This window comes from Ailuropoda melanoleuca, chromosome 14, assembly GCF_002007445.2.
Source record: "Ailuropoda melanoleuca isolate Jingjing chromosome 14, ASM200744v2, whole genome shotgun sequence".
In the NCBI taxonomy this organism is placed as follows: domain Eukaryota; kingdom Metazoa; phylum Chordata; class Mammalia; order Carnivora; family Ursidae; genus Ailuropoda; species Ailuropoda melanoleuca.
In genome coordinates this window covers 41,570,966-41,591,831 of record NC_048231.1, presented here as the reverse complement: position 1 = coordinate 41,591,831, position 20,866 = coordinate 41,570,966, and the positions used below count along the sequence as shown (strand labels likewise).

Here is a 20,866-nt window from a genome sequence, read left to right as displayed (position 1 = left end):
GACATCCAGCCACCCCTCCCCTCCTGACCCTGGGGACCCACATGCACGCTCCACAGCAGGAAAGGAACACTAGGGGTCCCTCATGGCCCACTTCTGCCTCCAAAGACCTGGCCAGCACCTGTCCCAAAACAAAGACCTTGGCCCACCCACCTCCAGAACCCCAGTTCTACATTTGGGGAGCAGAACCCTCAAGGGGGTAGACAAAGCTGGAAACAGCACAGGTGAGGCTGACCACCCCCACCCTCATGTGTGTTACACAAACCAGAGACAGGAGCCCAGGGCCCTGCTGCTCCTGGGGGTGTGCACATGGCTGCCAAGGAAGCATCCGGTGTCACAGCAGAGAGGGGGTGGGCATCTCCTTTAAGCCACCACATTCCCCAGAGCCCGGGCAGCAGTGGGCACTCGCAAGTAGCTGGGTGGGCACAGGTTCTGTGAGGGTGGGTCCAGCTGGGACACTACTGGGGTCCCTCTGGCTCCAGGAGGTCGAGGGACCCACCAGAAGGTCTCCGGCTGGGCTGAGGCTTTGGAGGACATGCCTCAGTCCGAGCAGGAACCCAGGCACACCTGTCACCTGGGCTGCTCCCTGGGTGTCCAGCTGAGCCCAGCCAGACTCAGGGAGGGTCAGCGCTGGTGAGCAGCATGGTTTCTGGTTTTAACTCACCCACCCCCTCCCCCGTGGGAGTGTGAATCTCCACGGCCTTCTTCTGGGGGGCAGTGTAGCAATGCCTAGCTCAGTTTTTATTATGGTAAAATACACGTAATATAAAATTTACCATTTTTAATTATGCAGCTCAGGGGCATTAAGCACACCCACACTGTTGCACGCCCATCACCACCATCTCCAGAACTTTCCATCTTCTCAACCTGAAACTCTGGCCCCATCAACACGCAGGCCCCTCCCCAGCACTTTGTGTGGACTGGACTCCTCTAGGGACGTCCGAGGAGTGGAGCACACAGTGTCTGTCCTCCTGGGACTGGCCGAGGTCACTCAGCACGACGTCCTTGCGGTAGCAGGTGTCGGGCTTCCTCCCTTTCATGGTGGGATGATGCTCCCCTTCACGGATCGACTTTTGTTTGTGTGCTCACCCACTGACGGACCCCGGGGCTGCTTCCACGGCCTGGCTACTGTGAACCAGGGGAGTGTGTGTCCGAGACCCCGCTGCCAGGCCCTGAGGAATACACACCAGGAGTGGGACTGCCGGTGACTCTGTGCTTAGCGCCTCCACGGTTCCCCACAGGGCTGCGCCATTTCACGTTCCCTCCAACAGAGCACAGGGGTTTGCTTTCAAGGTCTGACCAAAACCTCTGCCAGGAGGAGTTCTCCCACAGCCTGAGACGAAGGCAAGACTGTCTCCCCGACTGTCCCCCAGGCCCTCCCGGGGCGTGGGGGAACCTGCGTTCATGCACCGGCTGAGAACGCCGGCGGACAGCACATGGAGAAGACGCTGCTCCCTTGGACCGGAGGAACTGACGTGTCAGGAGGGACCTGCAGGAGGGGCTGTGTCCCTGCCCAGACCCTGCCTGCAGTGGATACAGGCAGTCAGGCAAGGCGCCTGTGCGCCCTGGGGTGGGGGGGCGGACAATGGACCCGCCTGAAGGAGTGCCAAGGCCCCTGCCCTCGGCACAGGCAACATCTGTTTCTGGGATGTTGGGGCGCCTGCAAGGGGCCCAGTCTCTTATCTTTTCTGTCCATTTCCATCCTGTTGCTGCTCTGTTCTCCTTGGCTTTGTTTTGCCCCCCTGTGCTGAGCTTTCTGTCTGCCATCAAGTTCTTGCGCTTACAACGGAACGTTCTGGAATGTTCCTTCACCAGAGCCTCCCATTCCCATTTCACAGATGCAGCGGTGTGCCACCATTTAGTTCTGCCCCCTGCTCACCTGCTCTCCCTTGCTCTGCTGACCCTGGACCCACGTGGCTGCTGGAGCCCAGAGTGGGAACGAGGAGGTCATCAGGCTCCACCCTCTGCCTGGGGCCGCCGTGTCTCGGCTTCTCTCCCTGCTGCCAACCTGGCCCAGCAGCCCCTCCTGGCTTTGCCGGGCTTCAGGAGGAGGCCCAGGTGTCCGTGTGCACCACCTGCGCCCACTCTGCTGTTCTCTACATCCTACCCAGGGCGAGAAGTTCCCAGAATGCACTTCTCTCCAATGCGTGGCCAGTGTCTCCACGACCACCCAGGACTGCAGCCCAGGCCCTCCGGCCCTGACTCCTCTCCACCTCCTAGAAGCCCTCTGTTCTCTCCTCCTGCGTCACCTGCCCTGTGGGCCCCTGAGGTCCTGTTGGTGCCAGCCGGTATAGAGATGCCTCACTGCCAAAGCCCAGTGCCCATCTCCAGCCGGCCTCTGGGCAGGTGCGATGGGCAGTGCCACCTGACACCTCCTGCCTCCAGCCCAGGATCCGAGCCAGCCCCCTACCTCCTTGTGGTTCCCCCAGCAGCAGCAATCAGGCCCATGCTCCAATGTCCCCCCCCCCCCCAGGGCACTCAGGGCTGGGAAATGCGCATTCCCCACCATCTGGACAGGCCCCAGGGCCCAGAGCAGCGCCAGCACAAGCAGGCAGGGTCTCGCTGAGGAAGCGGGGCCAGGTACACCAAGCCACACGGAGGAAGACACAAGACCCCAATGCAGGAGACCCACTCTTCCTGAGATGGGAAACGCAGATGTTACCGCGAGCAAAGTCAGACAACAGATGCAGGAAAACAGCCACAGGCAGACAAAGGGCTAATGTCCAGGGCACAAAGCCTCTTACAGAAGCACAACAAAAAGACAAACAAGCCACAGAACGTGGGCGACAGCCACGAAGAGGCGACCCACAGAAATGCAGACCCACAATCCCAGTGACCTCAGGCTCCAGAACCCTCCAGGGCTGCTGTCCACCCCCTGCTGCCTGGAGCCCCGAGGGCGAGGGCGGACCAGGCCACACCCACTGCACACCCCTCACTTCTCACTTTGAAAAGCTCTAGCTACAGGAAAGTTAGTGGTTCAGGGAATGCCCCGTCCCCCCTACCACCAATGGACGTCTCCAGGATTTCCCGTCAAAAACCCAAGACTGAGTCAGGGCATCAAGACCCTAAGCCCCCAGTGAGCAGCCCCCAGGACTGGGGGGCTGTCTCCTGAGATGTCCATGGGCCCGGCCACCTGCCACACGCAGAACCGCCGGCCCCCGGCAGATGCTCCGACTTGTGAGGCCTGGGGTGCCCTCCACTGTGGGCAGCATGGTGCAGGTGGGCCGTGAGCCACACACCAGTTCACCTGCCTGCTGTCTCCTCAAATCTAGAACGATCCCCGCCCCACTTCCTTCAGATTACTTTCTGTTGTGGTGAAATACGTATAATGTAAAGTCGGCCATTTTGAAGTCTTCAAATTGGTGGCACTTAATAGGTTCAACAGGAAGCAACTACCACCTCTCAGGGCAGAACGCCCTCATCGGTCTGTGAGCAAGCCCTGCCCTGGCACCTGGCGGCCACCGGTCTGCTCTCACTCCGTGGGTCCTCCTGTCCGGACGTCCCGTTGAATAGGAACTGTACAGCATGTGGCCTTTTGTGTCTGGCTTCTTCACCGAGCACGTTCTCCGGAGCCGTCCATGTTGCAGACTTTATTCCTTTTTAAGGGCTGAATAAGGACCCATTCTCTGGACATTTCTACGCATTCACCCTCACTGATGGACGTGTGGGCTGCTTACTCCTGGCGACCACAGGCCGCCGCGGTGGACATTCGTGAGGGAGCCTCCCCTGGTCTGAGACCCCCGGCCCCACATATGCTCTGTTTTCCCTACACGCACACACCTACCATAAGGCTGGCCTTACACACTGGGCACCGTCCGTGCTCACACAGCCGCGGATGGTCAGAGAACACCGCCAGCGAGGCTCCAGGAAGGCAGTCTGACTACTGTCTGGTCCCGCACTCACCCTGCCTGGGGTGACATGAGTGACGTTGGCGTGTGACGAGCATGAAGCTGTCAGTGCCCTCTGACCACATCAGGAGGAGGCCCATCTGCCTCCAGACCACAGCGGATGGCAGGCCACTGAGGCGGCCACGAGACGGCTGCTGGGAAAGTTTCTGTGGGATGCCCTGCCCCCACTCTTCCGAAGAGTGATTTGCTGAGCCACCCGGTAACGCCACCCAACCCTCTGAGGGACGGCGCACTGTTCCAGGATGGCTGGCACGGAGCACCCCACGTGGCCAAGGAGGGGCCCCACCAGGCCCAGCTCCACGGGTGGCACACAGGGCCTGCAGGGCGCAAGGGGAACACTTCGTGGGTTTCTGCAAAACGGACCGGCACCCCAGCTGGCCTTCTGAGCCCAACGCTGACTTCTACAGTCTCCCTCCAGGCACGGGGGCGTGGTTCACACCGCACCCACACGTGGGGCATACCTCTGTGGTCCCCAACGTGCTGACTGTGTGTGTAGTAGGAGGGAAAACTGAGGGGCCTTTTGTGTTCAGAAGCTGACCCGTCTGTGCGGTCGCGTGTCTGCCCTGGTGGGAGCTGAGGCTCTGTGGTGGCCGCTGGCCAGGGGCCCCCACACTCCAGCCACCTCTTGGGGATCAGCCAGCCCAAAAGCAGGGCCGCCAGGCCCCACTTAGGCTCCAGGTGTGCCAGGCCACAGCCTAGTCTCAGGGCAAGGCTGGGGGAGGTGGAGGCCTGGGGACCAGCATTTGGCCGACATGCTTCCTGTAACGACCTTCCGGTCATGCAAGGCGGTGGCCAGACAGTTTGTAAGAACAAGTTCTGCAAAAGGCTGAGGGTTCCAGTTCCACCCACATCCCAAGCACTGGTCTCCTTTCTCCGGCAGCCTCGGGTGGCTGCCAGCTCTCACCTCCGAGCACACTTTCTCTGGTGTTTGAGACTTATCAGGACATGGTTGCTTCCTGCTGATCAAGAGGCAAGGTCAGCGGTGCCATCTCAGTGTCTCTGCTGGCCAGCACAGGGGGCCAGGGTGGCCTTCATCACTGAGGCTGGGAACCCCTGGAAGTGAGAGGAAGGAGGAGCGGCTGGGTCACTGTGAGCCCATCTTCTGGCCCTGGTCCAGCCAGCCTGCCCATGGTGGGGCCAGGGCACCAGAGGAAGGGGGGAGGAGCCAGTCCTCGAGAAAGGTGCTGGTGTCAGAGACCAGCGTGGCCACCTGAAGGGAGTCAGCTGCCTGCAGAGAGCGCTGCGTGTCTGCGGGGGGTGCTCCAAGGGGCCCTGGGACCCCAAAAGCTCCAGTCAGCCAGCCTCGAGACCATTTTCCACAACAGCACTGGCCATGGGCCACTGCCTGCTCTAGGACCAACCAACCATCAGGAGATCTTCTCCTGGGACTGCGTCCTCCACTCTGGTGACCCAAACACCCCAGAGGTCACCCTGGCCCCTCCTCTAGCCCAGCAGCCCCAGGCATGCAGGTGAACCTCACCAGCTACTGGAGGGGAACCCCACATTGTCTCCAGCAGGCAAGTCCCTGCCCAGCACCGTTCTGGAGGGAAGCTCACCCAGTCATGTCCCCAGGCTAACCCAGAAGGGAGCCGAAACCTTCTCTGCGGGGACAGCAAGCTCCCGATTTTGGGCAGTACAGCCCTCAGTGATGGGCTTCCACAAGGGCCAGGAGGCGTGGGGCCCCCAGCTGACCACCGCAGAGAACCGTGCAGCAACCCCATCACGGGCCGGCTTAGGGGAGGGACAGAACAGCCCCCATTGGGCATGGGCTGTGGCCATCTGGGAGGGCACTAGGTGGTTCCGGGTTGTCCAGCAATGGGACTGTGCATGGGGCAGCCCGACCCCCCAGAGGTGAAGGGAGGGAGGGGCAGCACATGAGTGGGAGCCAGGAGCAGACGGAGCAGGTATGGTCCACGTGGGCCTGACCCAAGTCCTGGGCTCTGTAGGGCTCCGGGTCCACGTGGATAAGGAGCGATGACGCTGCCCACAGGTGCGGTCTGGGGAGGGGACGGTGGAGACCTGTGATGGGGAGCAGGATCCCCAAGCTGTGGGCATCCCCCAAAACGCCGGAGGGACAGTGGGTACTACAGACTAAATTCTGTTTCCCCCCAAATTCATGTCGAAACCTGACCTGCTATGTGATGGCATGAGGAGGTGGGTCTCTGGGGGTGAGACCTGGGCGGCAGAGGCTGTGGCTGATGGACTGAGACTTCCACGGGCACTGATCCACTGGGGCCACTCGGCTCCCCACACAGCAGTCTCCCCGAGGACGCCCGGGCACCCCGAAGGCCCATAGCTGACAACAACCCTGCCATCACAGTGTCGGGCGCCCTGCCTGCCCTCCTGTGCACCCCTGCTCTCACCCACAGCCACCTCTGGCCAGGGGAGTGTCGGCACGGCCGCGGCTTCCGTCCAGGGCTCCTGAGACCCCACTGTGTCCCGTGTGCCCAGGGTCACCCCAGAACAGCGGCCTGCCCCCCGACAGTGCGCTGACACGCCCAGCACACAGGGGCCACCAGGGACGCGCGGCCACGACAGGGCCTCCGGAGCAGTCCCGGGGGAGCATGGGTATTCCCGACCCCGTCAGGCACGCGCCCACCGAGCCCACAGAGGCCGAGGAACAGACCCACGCTCGTATTCAGCAGCGTTGCAAGGACAGCAGTGACGCTGATGATGGACTCACGCCCCGTGCACCAAACCCAAAGGAAGCCCTTCCGAGTAACCAGCGGGAGCACGCGTTCCCCGCTGAGGAACCAGGAGCAGGCTTATCTCGAACTTCTCAAAGCCGCGGCGGACCGAGGCCAGACCCTCAAAGGGCCGAGGGCAGGAGTGCGGGCGCCCCAGTGCTGATCCCGCTGTGCAGGGGGCAGGGGGCGGGGCTGGGGCGGTGGGGGGGTGCCGCTCTCCCTTCAAGGTCCCTAACACCACTTTCACACAAGCCAGCCACAGAGAAATAGACCAGAAAACACATTTCCTGGGAGGAGTAATAAAGGAAAGCCAATCAATCTTGATCAGTTTTTGAGGAAAAAATGACCAAAAATAGCGAAGGGAAAGCATAACAAAGAGAAGATGACAGAAATGAGTGCAAATAAATCAGCTGCCACAGAAATACAAACTTGCCAGTTAAAAGTCCACGTGGGTTTTCACAACACTGTAAGCGCCAGGAGGCTGACCTCACGGGCTGGGCGGGGCTGCGCCAGAGGCGGCTGGCACCTCGATGATGTCAGGACGTGCTTCACACCAAGAGCGGGATTAGAGCAAAGAGGGCAGAGGGGACCAGCGGCCTGTCACCAGGACGCGGAGCCACGGCCGGCTCTGGCCACCTCCCGATCTGCAGGAGATGGGAATGCTGGGTCCTGAGCAGGGCAGGTGGCCTGGCCCTGGTGGTGACCTGGGAAGTACCAGATCCACCCCCCAGGACCGGGATCCACAGGGATGCCACTCGCCCCGCTGGCCAGGGCACGTGACCAGAGGCCAGCAGGAAAGGAGCATGGACGTGGTCCTCATGCTCATGGCCTCCGCTGGGAAAGGACCCAAGACGAAGTTCCAGGAAGCCCTGAACTGCGCCCTCTCACAAACACGCCGTGGGCTTCTTGGCACATCCAGCCCAGCTCTCTGCTAAAACCATCCAGCAGGCACTTCCAGCCCACCCGGGCGGCGTCCTGGCCCAGGAGCCACCACCCTCTGGCCTCCATGCACGTCACAGGGCCTCTGCCAGCACCAGGCCCCCCATCCTTCACTCCATGCCGCCCCCAGCCCAGTGCCCCTTTCCCCCCACTGGTGCCACCGGGGCACACCCACTTCACCAGCAGCTTTGCACCTGAGATGCTGGACACAGCCACAAAGAACGTGGGCATCAACCGCCCACCCAGCTCCTCCACAAGGCCTCGGGTCTCCACCGCATTCCCCGGGCCACCGTACATCCCCTCCCACACCCTGCTCTGACACCTGCTCTTCTGAGCAACAGGGGATCAACCCAGGAGGGCCGGTCGTTGTGCCAGGATACACATGGCCACCTGCTCCCCCTGGCCTGTAGCCCTCGCTCCCCTCCCTCCCATTCAAGGCTCACACACACCGCCTGCAAGCCCCTCCAGCTACCACCACGACCCTCGTCTCCCAGACAGCACCCATTCCCTCCAGTTCTCTCTTGGCCACCCCCCATCAGGCTCAGCGGCAACCAGAGAACTTCCCGGGTAGTCCCAACGGGGGGCTCGTGCTCACACATCTCCTCCCAGGAGCAGCCTCCTGGAAAGCCTGGGTCTCGGGCCTCTGGCGTCCAGGGATGTTCTCACCCCTCCCACCATTCGGTGCCCCGGAGCCCAGCACCCAGCACACAGCCCGTCAGCCCGTTCTCAGACACATGCCTGACCTTGGGCCAGAAGGAAGCGCACTCAGGTACACCGGGGCTGTCACCAAGCAAGGGGCGGGTCATACCGAGGTTAAGCCCCGGTCAGCTGCACCGGCCTGCAGCCTCCTCCGTGGGTACAGAAGTCATCACTCAGGACCCCTGGCTCCCCGAGCAAACGTGCGAAGCCAGAATCGTGTCCACGCGTGTAAGAGCCAGGAAGGTGCCAGCACATGGGGTCAGGTGCACCTGCTCGGCAGGGGCCTGCCTCGTAGCCCTTCCTCTCCAGAGGGGCTGCGGGAGCCCGCGAAGTGAGGGGCAGAACTGGGTGCCAGGTGGAGCCGGCACAAGGAGGATGCAGATGCAGGCGGGCCCTCGCCTCTCCTCCGTGTGCACCCTGAGTTCCAGATGCGCCATTTTCCCACTGGGAGTCTCGTTCTATCTGGTGGCACCTGACGCCGGGTGCCACGTGCCTGCTGGGATTGGTAGTGAAATGAACCCACTGTGGGCCTACCAGCCACCTGGAGCCTCAGGTCTGGGGAGAGCGCTACAGGTGTGCCCCAGACACAGAGGGACTGCCTGCCCCACCCCCAGCCAGTTCGAGCAGCCCTCTGGGTGCTTACACCACAGCAAGCCCCCCAGAGGCTGCTTGGGACCCCCACCCCCAACATACTACACTACAGAGATGGAGACTGTCCCAGAGCTCCTGGAGGCCCCCGTGTTCTCCCCAAACCAGCAGCCAGGCCGGTGCCCAGGATGGTGCTGGAGGGCTGCGGGCAGCAGATGGGGGACGGCAGGCTGGGCCTGCTTCCGGGGCTGCTCGTCCAGGCAGGAAAGGCAGCAGCTCAAATGACGATGGGAATGCCAAGTTGACCACCTGGTGCAGGGGGGAGGGGGTCGGGATGGGGCCGCACTGGGGGCCTCAGCACTGGGGGAGGGGGCGCAGCACAGGGCCAGCGAGGATGAGAACCCCCCGCCCTGGCTTCACCTTGCCCTCCCATGTGGGTCAGTCCACAGCCCGAGGGTGTCGGACTGAAGCCCGCTGACCACGAATCTCCCTGCAGACTCTGAGTCTGCCTGCCTTTCTTCCTGGGCCACCAGCCGCAAAAAACGGGCTGGGCCGCCAGGAGGCCTCTCTCGGGAGCAGGCATCTCCTCGCCCCTCCTCTTAAAGGTAAGTGGGAAAATGCCCCGGTGGGGGGAATTCACCAGGCGCTCTTCTAAACAAGCCTAACCAGACACATCTCTGTCCAAACACAAACAGTGTAACTGGAAACGCTCCATAGGTAGCCCAGCGCGCTCCAATTTAAAGGAAAGGCGGTGGCCAAGGGCCGACCCCGAGGGTCCGTGTGGCGGTGTTTCCCCACCCGCCTGGCCGATCACACCCGTCCCGAGAGCCCTCTGCCTGGAGAGGCAGCCGCGGCGGCTATTCCAGGACAGAGTGCACGCCGGACATCCCAGCTTTCCAGTGACCATGAGGCCAGCACAGCAGTTTCCTGTGTCCCCACAGTGACGGCTGGTGACACAGCTGTCCCCTCCCCGGCAGCTTGCCCCTCCCTGGCGGGCCTCTGTGCTGTGCTGGCACAGGATGGAATGTCTGCCTGTCCAAACTGCTGAGCCGGGGCAGCCTGCCCCCCTGCCAGCCACACGGCCCGGGGGACGGCCATCATCACCTTTTCTTGAGGAAACTATTCTCCAAGAGGCAAAATAGCAAAGAGGAAAGCAGGTGTGGTCATCCTCGGCTCAGGTCAGAAGAAGGCAGAGGGCAGGACCTTGCAGGGCCTACCCCATCCTCACCAGCTCCTCCCAGAGAACCTTCACCGTGGCCCCCCAAGCCGTCTGCCACCTGCTTGAGGCTTTTTTCTGCCGAGATCAACAACATGGGGGACGCTCGGGGGACTCAGTCATTGGCAGTCCTCTTCCAGGGCTGGGCTACAAATCACACTTCTGGAACCTTCCGTGACCTGCCAGGGTCACAGTGACACAGCCCAGAACCCACAGACGGGTGCGGCCCATCCTCCCCCGCACACGCGGGCAAGTCGGGGGCAGAGGCGTCCAACGCCCCCCCCCCAGGCCTCCTCGCGGCAGGGCCCTTCCCTCAGCCGGGCGGCGGCATCACCTGCAAGGCTGGGGCACGAAGCAGGAAGTCGGCCTCCACTCTCGCAGCACTGCCTGAGCGGCGAGCCACTGGTAGGGCGTCCTTGTATGTCCCCACCCGCCAGACCCTCAGCCTCCCCGATGTCCCTTCTCCTCTGGGATGCCCCCACCATCTTCCCTTCCCTGGGCTCGCTCTGAGCAGGGCCCTGTCTGCCCAGCCGGCCACCAGCTCAGCCCCCGCCCTGTCCTCACACCTCTCTCGGGGGCCCCACACCCACAAAGCAAACGCACCCACAAATGAGTTCATCGTCCTGAACGCTCCATCGGACAAGCACTGTGTTTGTAAACACACAACACACTCACGCGTTTCAGAGAGGGGGTACACCCGTGTCATTCCTCATTACCCGTCCAAAGTGTGATCACCTTCAAGTTATGGGGACCCTGCTCAGGAGGACTGGCCACACGGCCTAGGACCCCCACGGGGACCCCAGTGAACAGCGAACTGGCTGCAGGCTAGGTCACCAGAGAGCCCACAACCCAGGACAGGTCTTCCCAGCCAAGGCGCCCCCCTGCCCCCGGCCGAGCACACCCCAGCCTGGAGCAGGGGCAGCGGGGGGGTGCCTGGGCCACTGCAGAGTGCCAGAGGGCTACCTGACCCCCACTCCCTCTCTGGGCCCACTGCAGAGCGTCTCCAGGCAGCCTGTGCCCAGTCATGTCCCCAGTGGTACTCGGAAGGACAAGCCAAACTGCCCGTGCAGAGGGAGGCCCTAGCATGGCGACTCACTGACCAGAGCCTGCCCCCCACAGGACACCTGGCCTTCAGATGCCCCGGAGGCACCCAACATCCACTCCCTGGTGGGCAGGGCTGAGCCTGTGAGAGACGAGACACCACAGAGCACCCTGCCGAGTTCAGAAGTGTGGGACACCTGTCCTCCCGGGGCCTGGGGACACCTGCACAGAGCCTTCCCTCGCCGCAGCAGGGAGGCCCAGGAGAAATTCATCGAAGACCAGGGAGGTGCTCACCAGCCATGACAGAAAGTTGCACCATCATGGGACGTGAGGTCAGCAGTGGCCACCCTGGAGAGTGAGCCTCAGGTTAAGTGAAAGACGCAGGCATCCCTGCTGTCCCCAGTCTGAGGCTCTGACTCATACACAATCACCCCAGAGGTCACCCGAAGGTCTGCCTAGGGGGGCACCACCACTGTCCCAATGCGGGCAATGTGTGCCCCACAGACTGAATGATCGGGGACAGGAAGGAGCACGTGCCACATGTAGGCTGGAGGCTGTGAGGTCCGCACAGGGCAGAGCCAGCACGCTGGTGAAGGGCACAGCCACATCCAAGCAGAGGGAAGGGCCTCCGAGGGCCTGCCCAGGGCTGGGGGGCATAGACAGCGGCCAGCCCCCTGCCAACAGGGCTCCGCCTCCAGAGGCCAGAGGGCGACAGCACCGACAGACCCCCGAACCCGTGCTGCTCACCTGGCCCGCACCATGTGTGGGGGGGAAACACTAGAGGAGTGGAACGGCCACAGGGAACCAGGACACGAAGCCAGCTAACGGCCAGCCATGAGGCATTCGAGGCATCGCCCTTACTGCCAAGAGCAAGACCCAGCACCGGGGAGAAAAAAGCTGGGCCAGGCCCCTCCTGAAGCCCACCCAGCCCACCTGATGACAGGGGAGCAGAACCCCACTGGGGGTCGGCCTGACCCTCCTGTGGCCACTGCCATCCTGTCCCATCCTCTCCCACCATCGGGACAACGGTGCCCTCAGGGCAGGGCCACCAAAGGTGCCAGCGTCCCCGGCACCATGGCTGGGTGCTACCTGCGGGAGGGCCAGGGGGCTGTGAGAAAGGGCTGGTGGTGGCAGTGGGGACAGAACAGCCACTGCAAGCCTGGCCGCAAGAAGGGCTGGTGCGCCCACTCCCTGGTGCCTCCCACCCCCACCTCTGCCCCTCTGAGATGCAGTCGACACCGTCTACCGGGCGCCCCCACAGGGGACCCACCCTGGGCAAAGCAGCCGCAGACCCAGGGCTGCAGCCTTGACTCCGCGGGGCGCGAAGGGCCAGGCCAGCAGCAACCAGGCTCTGCCTGTGGACGGCTGCTGACAGTGGCCCTGAGGGGCAAGTGCTTCTCCACGAGTCAGGTGCACAGCACAGAACACTGCCTTCCTCCAGGGGAAACGGGGCCCGGGCAGGCAGGAGACACTTCAAATCACACACCGCCATCACTAGGCACAGATACCCTGCAGACAGCATGGCTCTCGGCGCGCGATGGCTCTCAGCGCGCCACGGCTCCTGTACCGTCCGCCCTGACTTGGGGTGCCTTTGAGACAACCTGCCTCAGGGCAGAAGGGAACACTCCCACGCTATTTTCAGGGCTGACTTTCCATTCCATGCCGCAGCCTAGCAATCCACGGGAGCCGACAAGGCACAGGCCAGGAAGGGGCCAGCAGCTCCACGCGCTTGCCACGCTCTGCGCCACGTCCACACTCTGCCCAGCACCACCAGCAGGGACACAGGGATGTGCCAGTTCCCAGACAGCGGCAGCCTGGGGCCGGCGGTGCCTGCAGGGAGGACGTGCTCAGTGGCACTGTGCTCCCCACCCTGCCCACCTGCATTTGAGCATCTCTGTGACGCCTGGGCTCCAGAAGGACCCTCGAGATCTGACCCATCGCAGGCTCAAAAGGACCCATCATTTTTCCTGATTGTAGAGCCGCCCTCTGGAATGGTCTCCCTACTCCTACCACCTGCACCATGGACACCCTCCCTCATCTACCCCTCCTGGGTGGGATGGCCGGCACGCTGGGCAGAAGCAGGGGGAGAACTGCTTTTGGAGCCCAGATCCCAAGGAGAGATGAGGGCACAGCAGGGCACCCGAGGGATCCCCACCTAGTTCACAGACCCGTAAGCACCCAATGAGACCACACACTTGCCCCAGCAAAGCGCCTGCTCAGGTCCTTTCAGGCAGCTGCTTCCTTCCTCACAAAAGCCCATTCTGCACGGGAAGCACGGAAAGCAGACCACGGACTAGGCGTGTACACGTGTGCACACGAACAGGTAGGCTGAAGTGAGCTGCAGCAAGGGGCACTGATGGCCCACGTCCTCCTCACGGGCCACAGACTGCAGAGCCGGCTTCCTCCGTCCCCCCCAGAGCAGACTTTACCCTTCAGACACTGCAAGCACGTGATGCACTCTCAAACAGCTGCCCCCGCTCCATCCATGCACACATCTGACGACCCCTGCTGCCAGCCAAGTCCACATTGGACGCAGCCTGCGGCCCGCCCTGCATGGCTCTCCCAGCACACACCCTCAGTGAGAGTGATGGCTCCCTCCCAACTCAAAATAGAACCCACACTCTGAGCAGAGCGCCTCCAACCAGCTCCAGGAGTGCTTACCAAGTAGCTACTCCATGATCACGCCATGCTCTGGGCAGGGCCGGGGGACAGCGCGGTCCCCACCAGCCACAGCAGCTCTCATGTGGGCCACAGGGGCAGCGGGACGTGGACAGAAGTAGAAGGAGGGGCTGACAACTGGCTAACCATTTCAGGGACACGCGAAACCTGCCCAGCCCGCCTCACCATGACCACCCAGTGGGGGAAGGGCTACTACACATTCAGATGGCAACCCAGACGGGAAGAGAAAGAGCATGGGACAAAGGCAACAACTGGACTGAGGGTGCTGACCCTTCCCAACACTGGTAAAAACCACCAATCCACAAAGTTGGAAAGCCCCAACACTGACCATGGCGGCATCAAGAGAAAGCCACACCTGGACACAACAGAAGTGATCGCAAAGCCACCAGGGAGAAGGATAGACCTTCAAATGACCTGCCTGACTGACAGCTGACTTCTCGAGCAAAACTGTGCAACTCAGGGAATGTGCATCCTTCACATGCAGAAAGGAGATGCCGCCTGCACCCCCACACCCCAGAACACCTGCGCCCATGCCCCCAGAACAACCTGCACGTGCAGAGGGGAGATGCCACCTGCACCCCCACACCCCTGAACACCTGTGCCCCCATGCCCCCAGCACACCTGTGCCCTCATGCCCCCAGAACACCTGCACCTGCAGAAGGGAGATGCTGCCTGCACCCCCACACCCCAGAACACCTGGACCCCCACACCCCCGAACACCTGTGCCCCCATGCCCCCAGAACACCTGGGCCCCCACACCCCTCAGAACACCTGCACCTGCAGAGGGGACATACCGCCTGCACCCGCCCCCCGAACACCCTCCGGAAACAAGGGTAAGCATTTTGAGAACACAGAAAGAGCAGTTAGTTATCAACACACCCTCACTAAAGAAAATCTCAAAGATGCATTTTCAGACACAAAAGGGAGAGAAAGAGTTTCACGTTCTGAGTTGCCAGAAGAATGAAGAAAAGCGATGAGTTTTGAGGTTAACCGAGGTTAATCAAGTGCTAGCAGAACAAAGGAACAACAACCTGTCGTGGGCTGAGCAGGACAAGTAAGATACACTGAACCACAGCACAGAAGCGTGAACAGGCTGGGTCAAAACAGCACATCACGAGGTCCGTCCCCGCATCTGTCAGGAACAGGATAAAGATAACTTTGAAATACAGCCAGTATGGGGGGCACCTGGGTGGCTCAGTCAGTTAGCGTCCGACTCTTGGTTTCAGCTCAGGTCACGATCTCGGGGTCGTGGGATCGGCCTGCGTCGGCTCCGCGCTGGGCACACTGGGTGTGGAACCGCTGAAGATTGTCTCCCTCGCACCCCCCGTAAAATAAATACAGCCCGTACGCAAATTACAATTCACGCGGTGACCACCAAAGAGACAGAGACAGCGGTAAGTTTCAGACTAATACATGAGGTGGAAACCGAATAAGGAAAAAAAATCAGCGCAAAATAAGGTAAAACAAAAGAGAAAAACAGACATAAAAAACAAGAAAATAATAAGCACAAAAACCAAAACGATAACCACAAGCCCAAATATCAATAATTCTGATAAATGACAACAGGCTGAACGTTCTGGTCAGAAAGTAAGGATTGTCAGACTGAACAAAGATGGGTCCTAGATCCATACCGAAATACCAAAGACACACCTCATGTATAAGGATGCAGAAAAGTCTAAAGAAAAAAGATGGAAAAAGAAACAGCAGGCAAATACTACACAGAGCTAACCTGTCACCAAAGTGCACGTTCAGACGGAAAGCATTACCACACAGGGTCACGTACGCTCAAAGTTCAGAAGCCCCAGAAGGTATTCTAACCAGCCGTACATGCCTAATGATGTAGTTTCAAAACGACAGAACTCCAGGAGAAACCGATAAATCCAGCATCAAGTTAGGAGGTTTTAAGACGCTTCTCCGGGAGACAGGAAGAGGAACATCTGCAAACCGCAGCGAACAGACATCCAACAGCGTCCACTGCCAGACGCACCGTCCTGCTCAGTAGAAAGAGAGCAGGCACGAAAACGGACCTCAAACTGAGCCATAAGGCAAGTTCCGAAAAACGTTAAGGACCTGGTGTCATACTGACCACTTTCTCTGACCACAACATGACTAAGCTAGGGAAGAACCATGGGAAGAAGAAATGAACTGGATCATGGAACAGTAACTAGGCTCGTACATTTGCCTACTAGGAAACTTTGAAATATCCCGACAGGTTAAAGAAAGAATGATGGGAAATTAAAAAAAATATGTGAAGCGGGACGACTGTCCATAGAAAAGCTTGTGAGGTGCAGCGAAGGCAGCCCTTGTTCGGAAGGTACAGACGCCGTACGAAAGGACGCGAGGAGGAAAACAAGCAGCCGTGCACTTATGTCAACAAATTACAGCAAGAGCAGCAAAATGAACCTGGGGAGCCCCTGGCGAGACAGGTCGGAGCGTCCCTGTGCACCTGCACTGTCAGCGGAGGGAACTGAGGGGGACAGCTCTACAGATCCTGCAGCCATCTAAAAAATAAAAGAATATTATGAGCAACTTTGTGCCTATAAATCCAAAAATCTGGACAAAGTGTACAAATTCTCAGAAATACGTATTTTTAAAAAACTAACTCAGAGAGGACGGATGTGTCCTACAACCGCTAAAGACACTGAGTCCGGGTCGCACTGCCTAGGAAGGAACCCCAAGCTATGGTGACTTTATGGGTGACTTTCCCCGAACATGCAGACACACAGTCCCAGGCCTGCACAGACGACACTGTGACGTGCGTCCTACGAGGCATCCTGGTGCCAAAATCCGGTGAGGCCGCAGGCCCTGCATAAACACGCAGCTGTCCTAGAGCGTCATCACCCAAACCCACCCATGAACAAGAAGGGTAACGCTGCATGACCAGGCTGGAATTTTTCCAAGGATGGAAGGTTAGTTTAATACTAGAAAATCCATTTATGTAAGATAACGTTACATAACGTAACAGCAAGTCGAAGAAAATCACGCGATGCTCTTAATTTTTTAAAAAACCTGTTTGGTTATGCTCAGCCTCTACCCCCACCAAGCACAGAACAAGTCTCAGGAGAAGCGGCTGCCAGCTGAATGGCTGCAAGTCGCGAGATGGCGGCATGGGGCGTCGCAGAGCCATGGGTGGTGCCACCACTCCAGAAAACGGCAGTCCCTTCCAAAACTGACACACGCCCCCCTCCCCTGCAGCCAGTCATTACCAAAGAGAAGTGAAAGCATAGGACTTCCAAAGTCCTGCACCCAGACGGTCATGGCAACTTTGAACCCAAGAGCCTCAAACTGCAAACAACCCACCCACCTACCAGAAGTGGCGGGTTTACACAACGTGTGGTTTACTCCTGCAGGGGGATGCCGCGCACCGGGAGCCGGGAGCTGCGGAAACGGACTCAGCACGGGTGAGCCCAAGGGCCGCATGCTGCCCGTGCCACCACACCGACCGCCTAGAGCAGTGGGACCGGCCTGCCGGCAGGCACACACCAACACTCTCGTCTCGCTGGGGTGTGGCTGGTGCGCACGGCGCTGCCAACACACGCACTGCCAGCCGGCCATCCCTCCAGCACGTGAACCAGACCACAACCAGGTCCCTCAAATGGCCCAGGATACAAACAAGGAGTTCACAGAAGTAAGATTTCAGCAAATGTTGAGCACGGGAAAGGATGACCAGCCTCACAACATTTAAAATTGGTGAATAACCCCAAACAGGGAAGAAAAAATAGTAGGAAGCTCAAGGGTGTCAAGGGACCCAGAACCTGCTGGGGTCCAGGGTGGGGGCCCAGGAGGCCGCTTTGGGAAGCCCAGCGGTGGGGCGCGTCCAGGCGGTGGCTGGGAAGGGTCACCAGCTGCTGATGGTCACCAGGGAGGAGTGCTGCCCATAGTGGTTACCTCAAGGAAATCCACGAGATCTGGCCTCCCTCGAGGTATGGCCCTGACACCTGGCAGGAGCCCCTGCGAGGAGCAGAGAGCTTGCCGCCCTGACCAGAGGGAAGAGCAGGAAACGAGCCAGCCAGGCCGAAGGCAGGTGCACAGGCCTTGCAGACCGCCAAGAAATTCACATCGTTGGAAGAAGACAGTTTCAACACTTCCTGCCGGGGAAGGATTACCCTGAAGAAAATGCCGAGACTCAAGTCGGCAAGAAAAATAAAAAGAAGGAGAAAGAAAAATTGGCCAAAGAAGTGACCTGCAATTTCGCTGACAAGGAAGTGCAAATAGCCTGCATTAGTATAAGGGAAATTCAAATTAAAACCACAAGACCATTTCACGCCCACCAGACTGGCAAAAATTAAAAGTCAGGCAAAGTGCTGGCAAGAATGCCGAGCACTGGGGACGCGCATCCCCGCCGGTGGGGGCCGGAGTTGGCACAACCACACTCCGTGAAGCCGCCTGGCAGTAACACGGAGCACACACCCCCAAACCTACTATAGGCACATGCTTACAACAAGCCTGGTCGCCCACAGCCACACACGTGCAGAGCACCGGCACTCAGAGGCCGATGGCAGCATGGACGAAACTGGCCGCCACCTGGAAATAAGCCACAGGTCGCCTGAAGAGCAGGGACCCACACCATCATTTTGCAGGAACCACTACACGGCAGTGACAGCCACTGGCGCAACGTCACTCCAAAACGTAAAGACTGGGCAAAAACTAGACATGCGAAGGAACAGAGAGAGTACAACCCCTTTTACAGAAAGTCCCAGGAGCAAACTAAGAACAGCCCGTCCAAGGACTCTGACCTGCAGGCGGTACAAGCAGGAGACCAGCACCACCTCTCAGGGAGGGGCTCTGGTCACCAGGAAAGTAGGGGGCCGTTGCTCTGACGTTCTCACCGTTCAACCCATCAACTCTGAGGGCCTATGAGACGACTCCATGGCCACAGGACACAACCTGACATCACCCCTCCCCCATCCCCCATATCCCATCCAGGTGGAGCCATGGAGCCCCCAACACCTGTGTTGTCCAGCCCACTGCACACCCTCCCCCCACACTCACTGGAGTGCACTTCCCACACCAGCTCCAGCAGGGGCTCATGAGGCCCCTAAATGCAGCTCCCACCCTCCTGTCATCTCCTGCAACCAACCCCCAACACCCCCAGTTAAATTTCAGTGGTCTTTTGGGGGAGCCCCAGAGAGCTGGTGAGGAGGCACAGCAAAGACAGGATACAGTCTGCATCCTGTCCAGGGGCACTTGGAGTAGCAAGGGGGCAGTGACAGAAGGAGGAAAGGAGGGGCACAGGCATGGGTTTGTGGGACAGTGATGGGGAAGGAGGCAAGGAGGGGAACAGGTGTGGATTTGTGGGCCAGTGATGGGGAAGGAGGCAAGGAAGGGGATAGGTGTGGATTTGGGGGGCACTGACAGAAGGCAGCCAGCAGAAGAGGTCCGCTGGGTTGTGGCAGTGACAACGCAGAGGGGGATAGACAGAGCATGGAGGGGGGGAGAGTCCACAATGACCCCTGGCAGTGGGGCTCAAAGCTAGGGCAATTGCCCAGGATGGGAAAGGGTGAGCAGGCTGGGCCTGGGGAGACGCTCCTGAGCTTGGCTGAGAGGCCCAGAGACTTCCCAGAGAAGAGGCAAACAGGTGAATCTGGAGCCCTTGGCCCCAAAGCCTGGCTAACGCTGACCTTCAGGTCACACAGGAGGCGGGTGTATTGAGGGCCCATCCTCTTCACTTGGCACAGCCAGTGCTCTGACCGCCCAGCCCTGCAGTCCTGGAGGGCAAACCCCAGACTGGTAGCCCCAACACCTGGCCCCACGACCCCTGTAGGACGAGCCGCGGCTGCGTGTGTGGCCCCCCCAGCAGTTCACCACCCACGTCCTGTGTCTGGATGGCAATCCTGAGGTCCTCACCAGGAGGTCTCCCCAGGAAGTGCTCTTCCCGGCAGCCCTCGAGGTCTGGTGTCCACTCCAGAATAGACCCTGGTCCAAGTCTGTCTGTCCCCCTCAGCCTGAGAGCTTTATCATCGGGGACCACTGAGTCAGGAAGAAGCCAAGAGAGCTCCAAGCTGACAAAAAAAACAGGGAAGTCGCCAGTTCGACTGAAGTTGATCTGGATACAGCACTGGCCTGTGGGCTAGACCTCCACCAGCTATTCCCACCGGGGTCCAGGCACTTCCCCTCCAAGTGAGAGGGCGGTCTTTCACCACAGCGAAATTGACAGCCTGAGGCAAAGAACCCGGCTTACGCACACGCAGGTGTCTCTGAACTAGGAAGCACAATGCAAACAGGTAAAGGGCCAGCAGGACAGAGCAGGCCCCCGAGACCATGAGTAAAGAGGCGTGTGCTGGATGGAACACAACAATCATAGTCCCAACTTTAGGTGTTCTATGGACACTGCGGGCCCTGAGGGTCACTCCCAGGACGCTCAGGCTTGACGGGGTGGCTGACGGCAAAAAGGAAATCTGACAGCAGGGGAGAGAGGAGACACCCTGAGTCAACTCACCAGCACCGCATCAGTGGACAGGTGCAATGATGCCGCCTGGGAGCGGAACCAGGTGAGCTCCCTGAGCCTCGAGACCGCGGGGCCAGAGAAACCCGCGCCACTCCCTCCCGGTGCCAGGACCTCAGAGGCGCTCCCCGCGTCAGAGGTTGCTCCCACAGAATACGCAAGCTCGAGTGGGGGGCGCAAACGCGAGGCCCTGAGTGCGGGACCCCGGGGCAGACGGTCCCATGTGCGGGTCCTGGGTAGACCGTCCCGGGTGGGGACCCCGGGTGCGAGGTCCCAGGGGACTGCCCCGGCTGCCCCCCCCCCCGAGCACGAGGTCCCGGGTGGAGTCCCGGGTGGGGACCGCCCGGGGCGCAGGTCCCGGATGGACAGTGCCGGGCGGGGGCCCCGGGCGCAGGTCCCGAGTGGACGGTGCCAGGCGGACAGTCCCGGGTGGGGACGGCGCGGTGCGCAGGGCCCGGATGAACAGCCCGGGCGGACGGTCCCGGGTGTCCGGCAGGTGCGCGCGGGAACAAAGCGCCCGGGCGGCGGCGTACCTGGGCACGCAGCTGGGGCTGGAGCCGTCCACCTCCCAGGTGGCGAACAGGTTCATGGGCACGGGCGTGTTGAGCGCGGCGGGCGCGCCGGCCAGGCCCAGGCGGCCCCGCTCGGCCATGGCGCCGGCCCCGCC

The 20,866-nt window shown here is 60.6% G+C and overlaps 1 protein-coding gene across 6 annotated transcripts in view; it reads right to left on the bottom strand.

The window, feature by feature from the left end:
* PACS2 (phosphofurin acidic cluster sorting protein 2) overlaps positions 1 to 20,866 on the bottom strand; it is a 55,158-nt gene extending 34,292 nt beyond the window's left edge. For 5 of the 6 annotated variants that reach the window (XM_034643323.1, XM_034643325.1, XM_034643324.1 and 2 more), the window contains exon 1: positions 20,733 to 20,860. In XM_034643323.1, the coding sequence (XP_034499214.1) occupies positions 20,733 to 20,851 (119 nt within the window). In that variant the 5' untranslated portion in view covers positions 20,852 to 20,860. Of the gene's footprint in view, positions 1 to 4,809; positions 4,959 to 20,732 lie in introns of all 6 variants that reach the window. The other variant, XM_034643328.1, reaches the window with a different exon arrangement.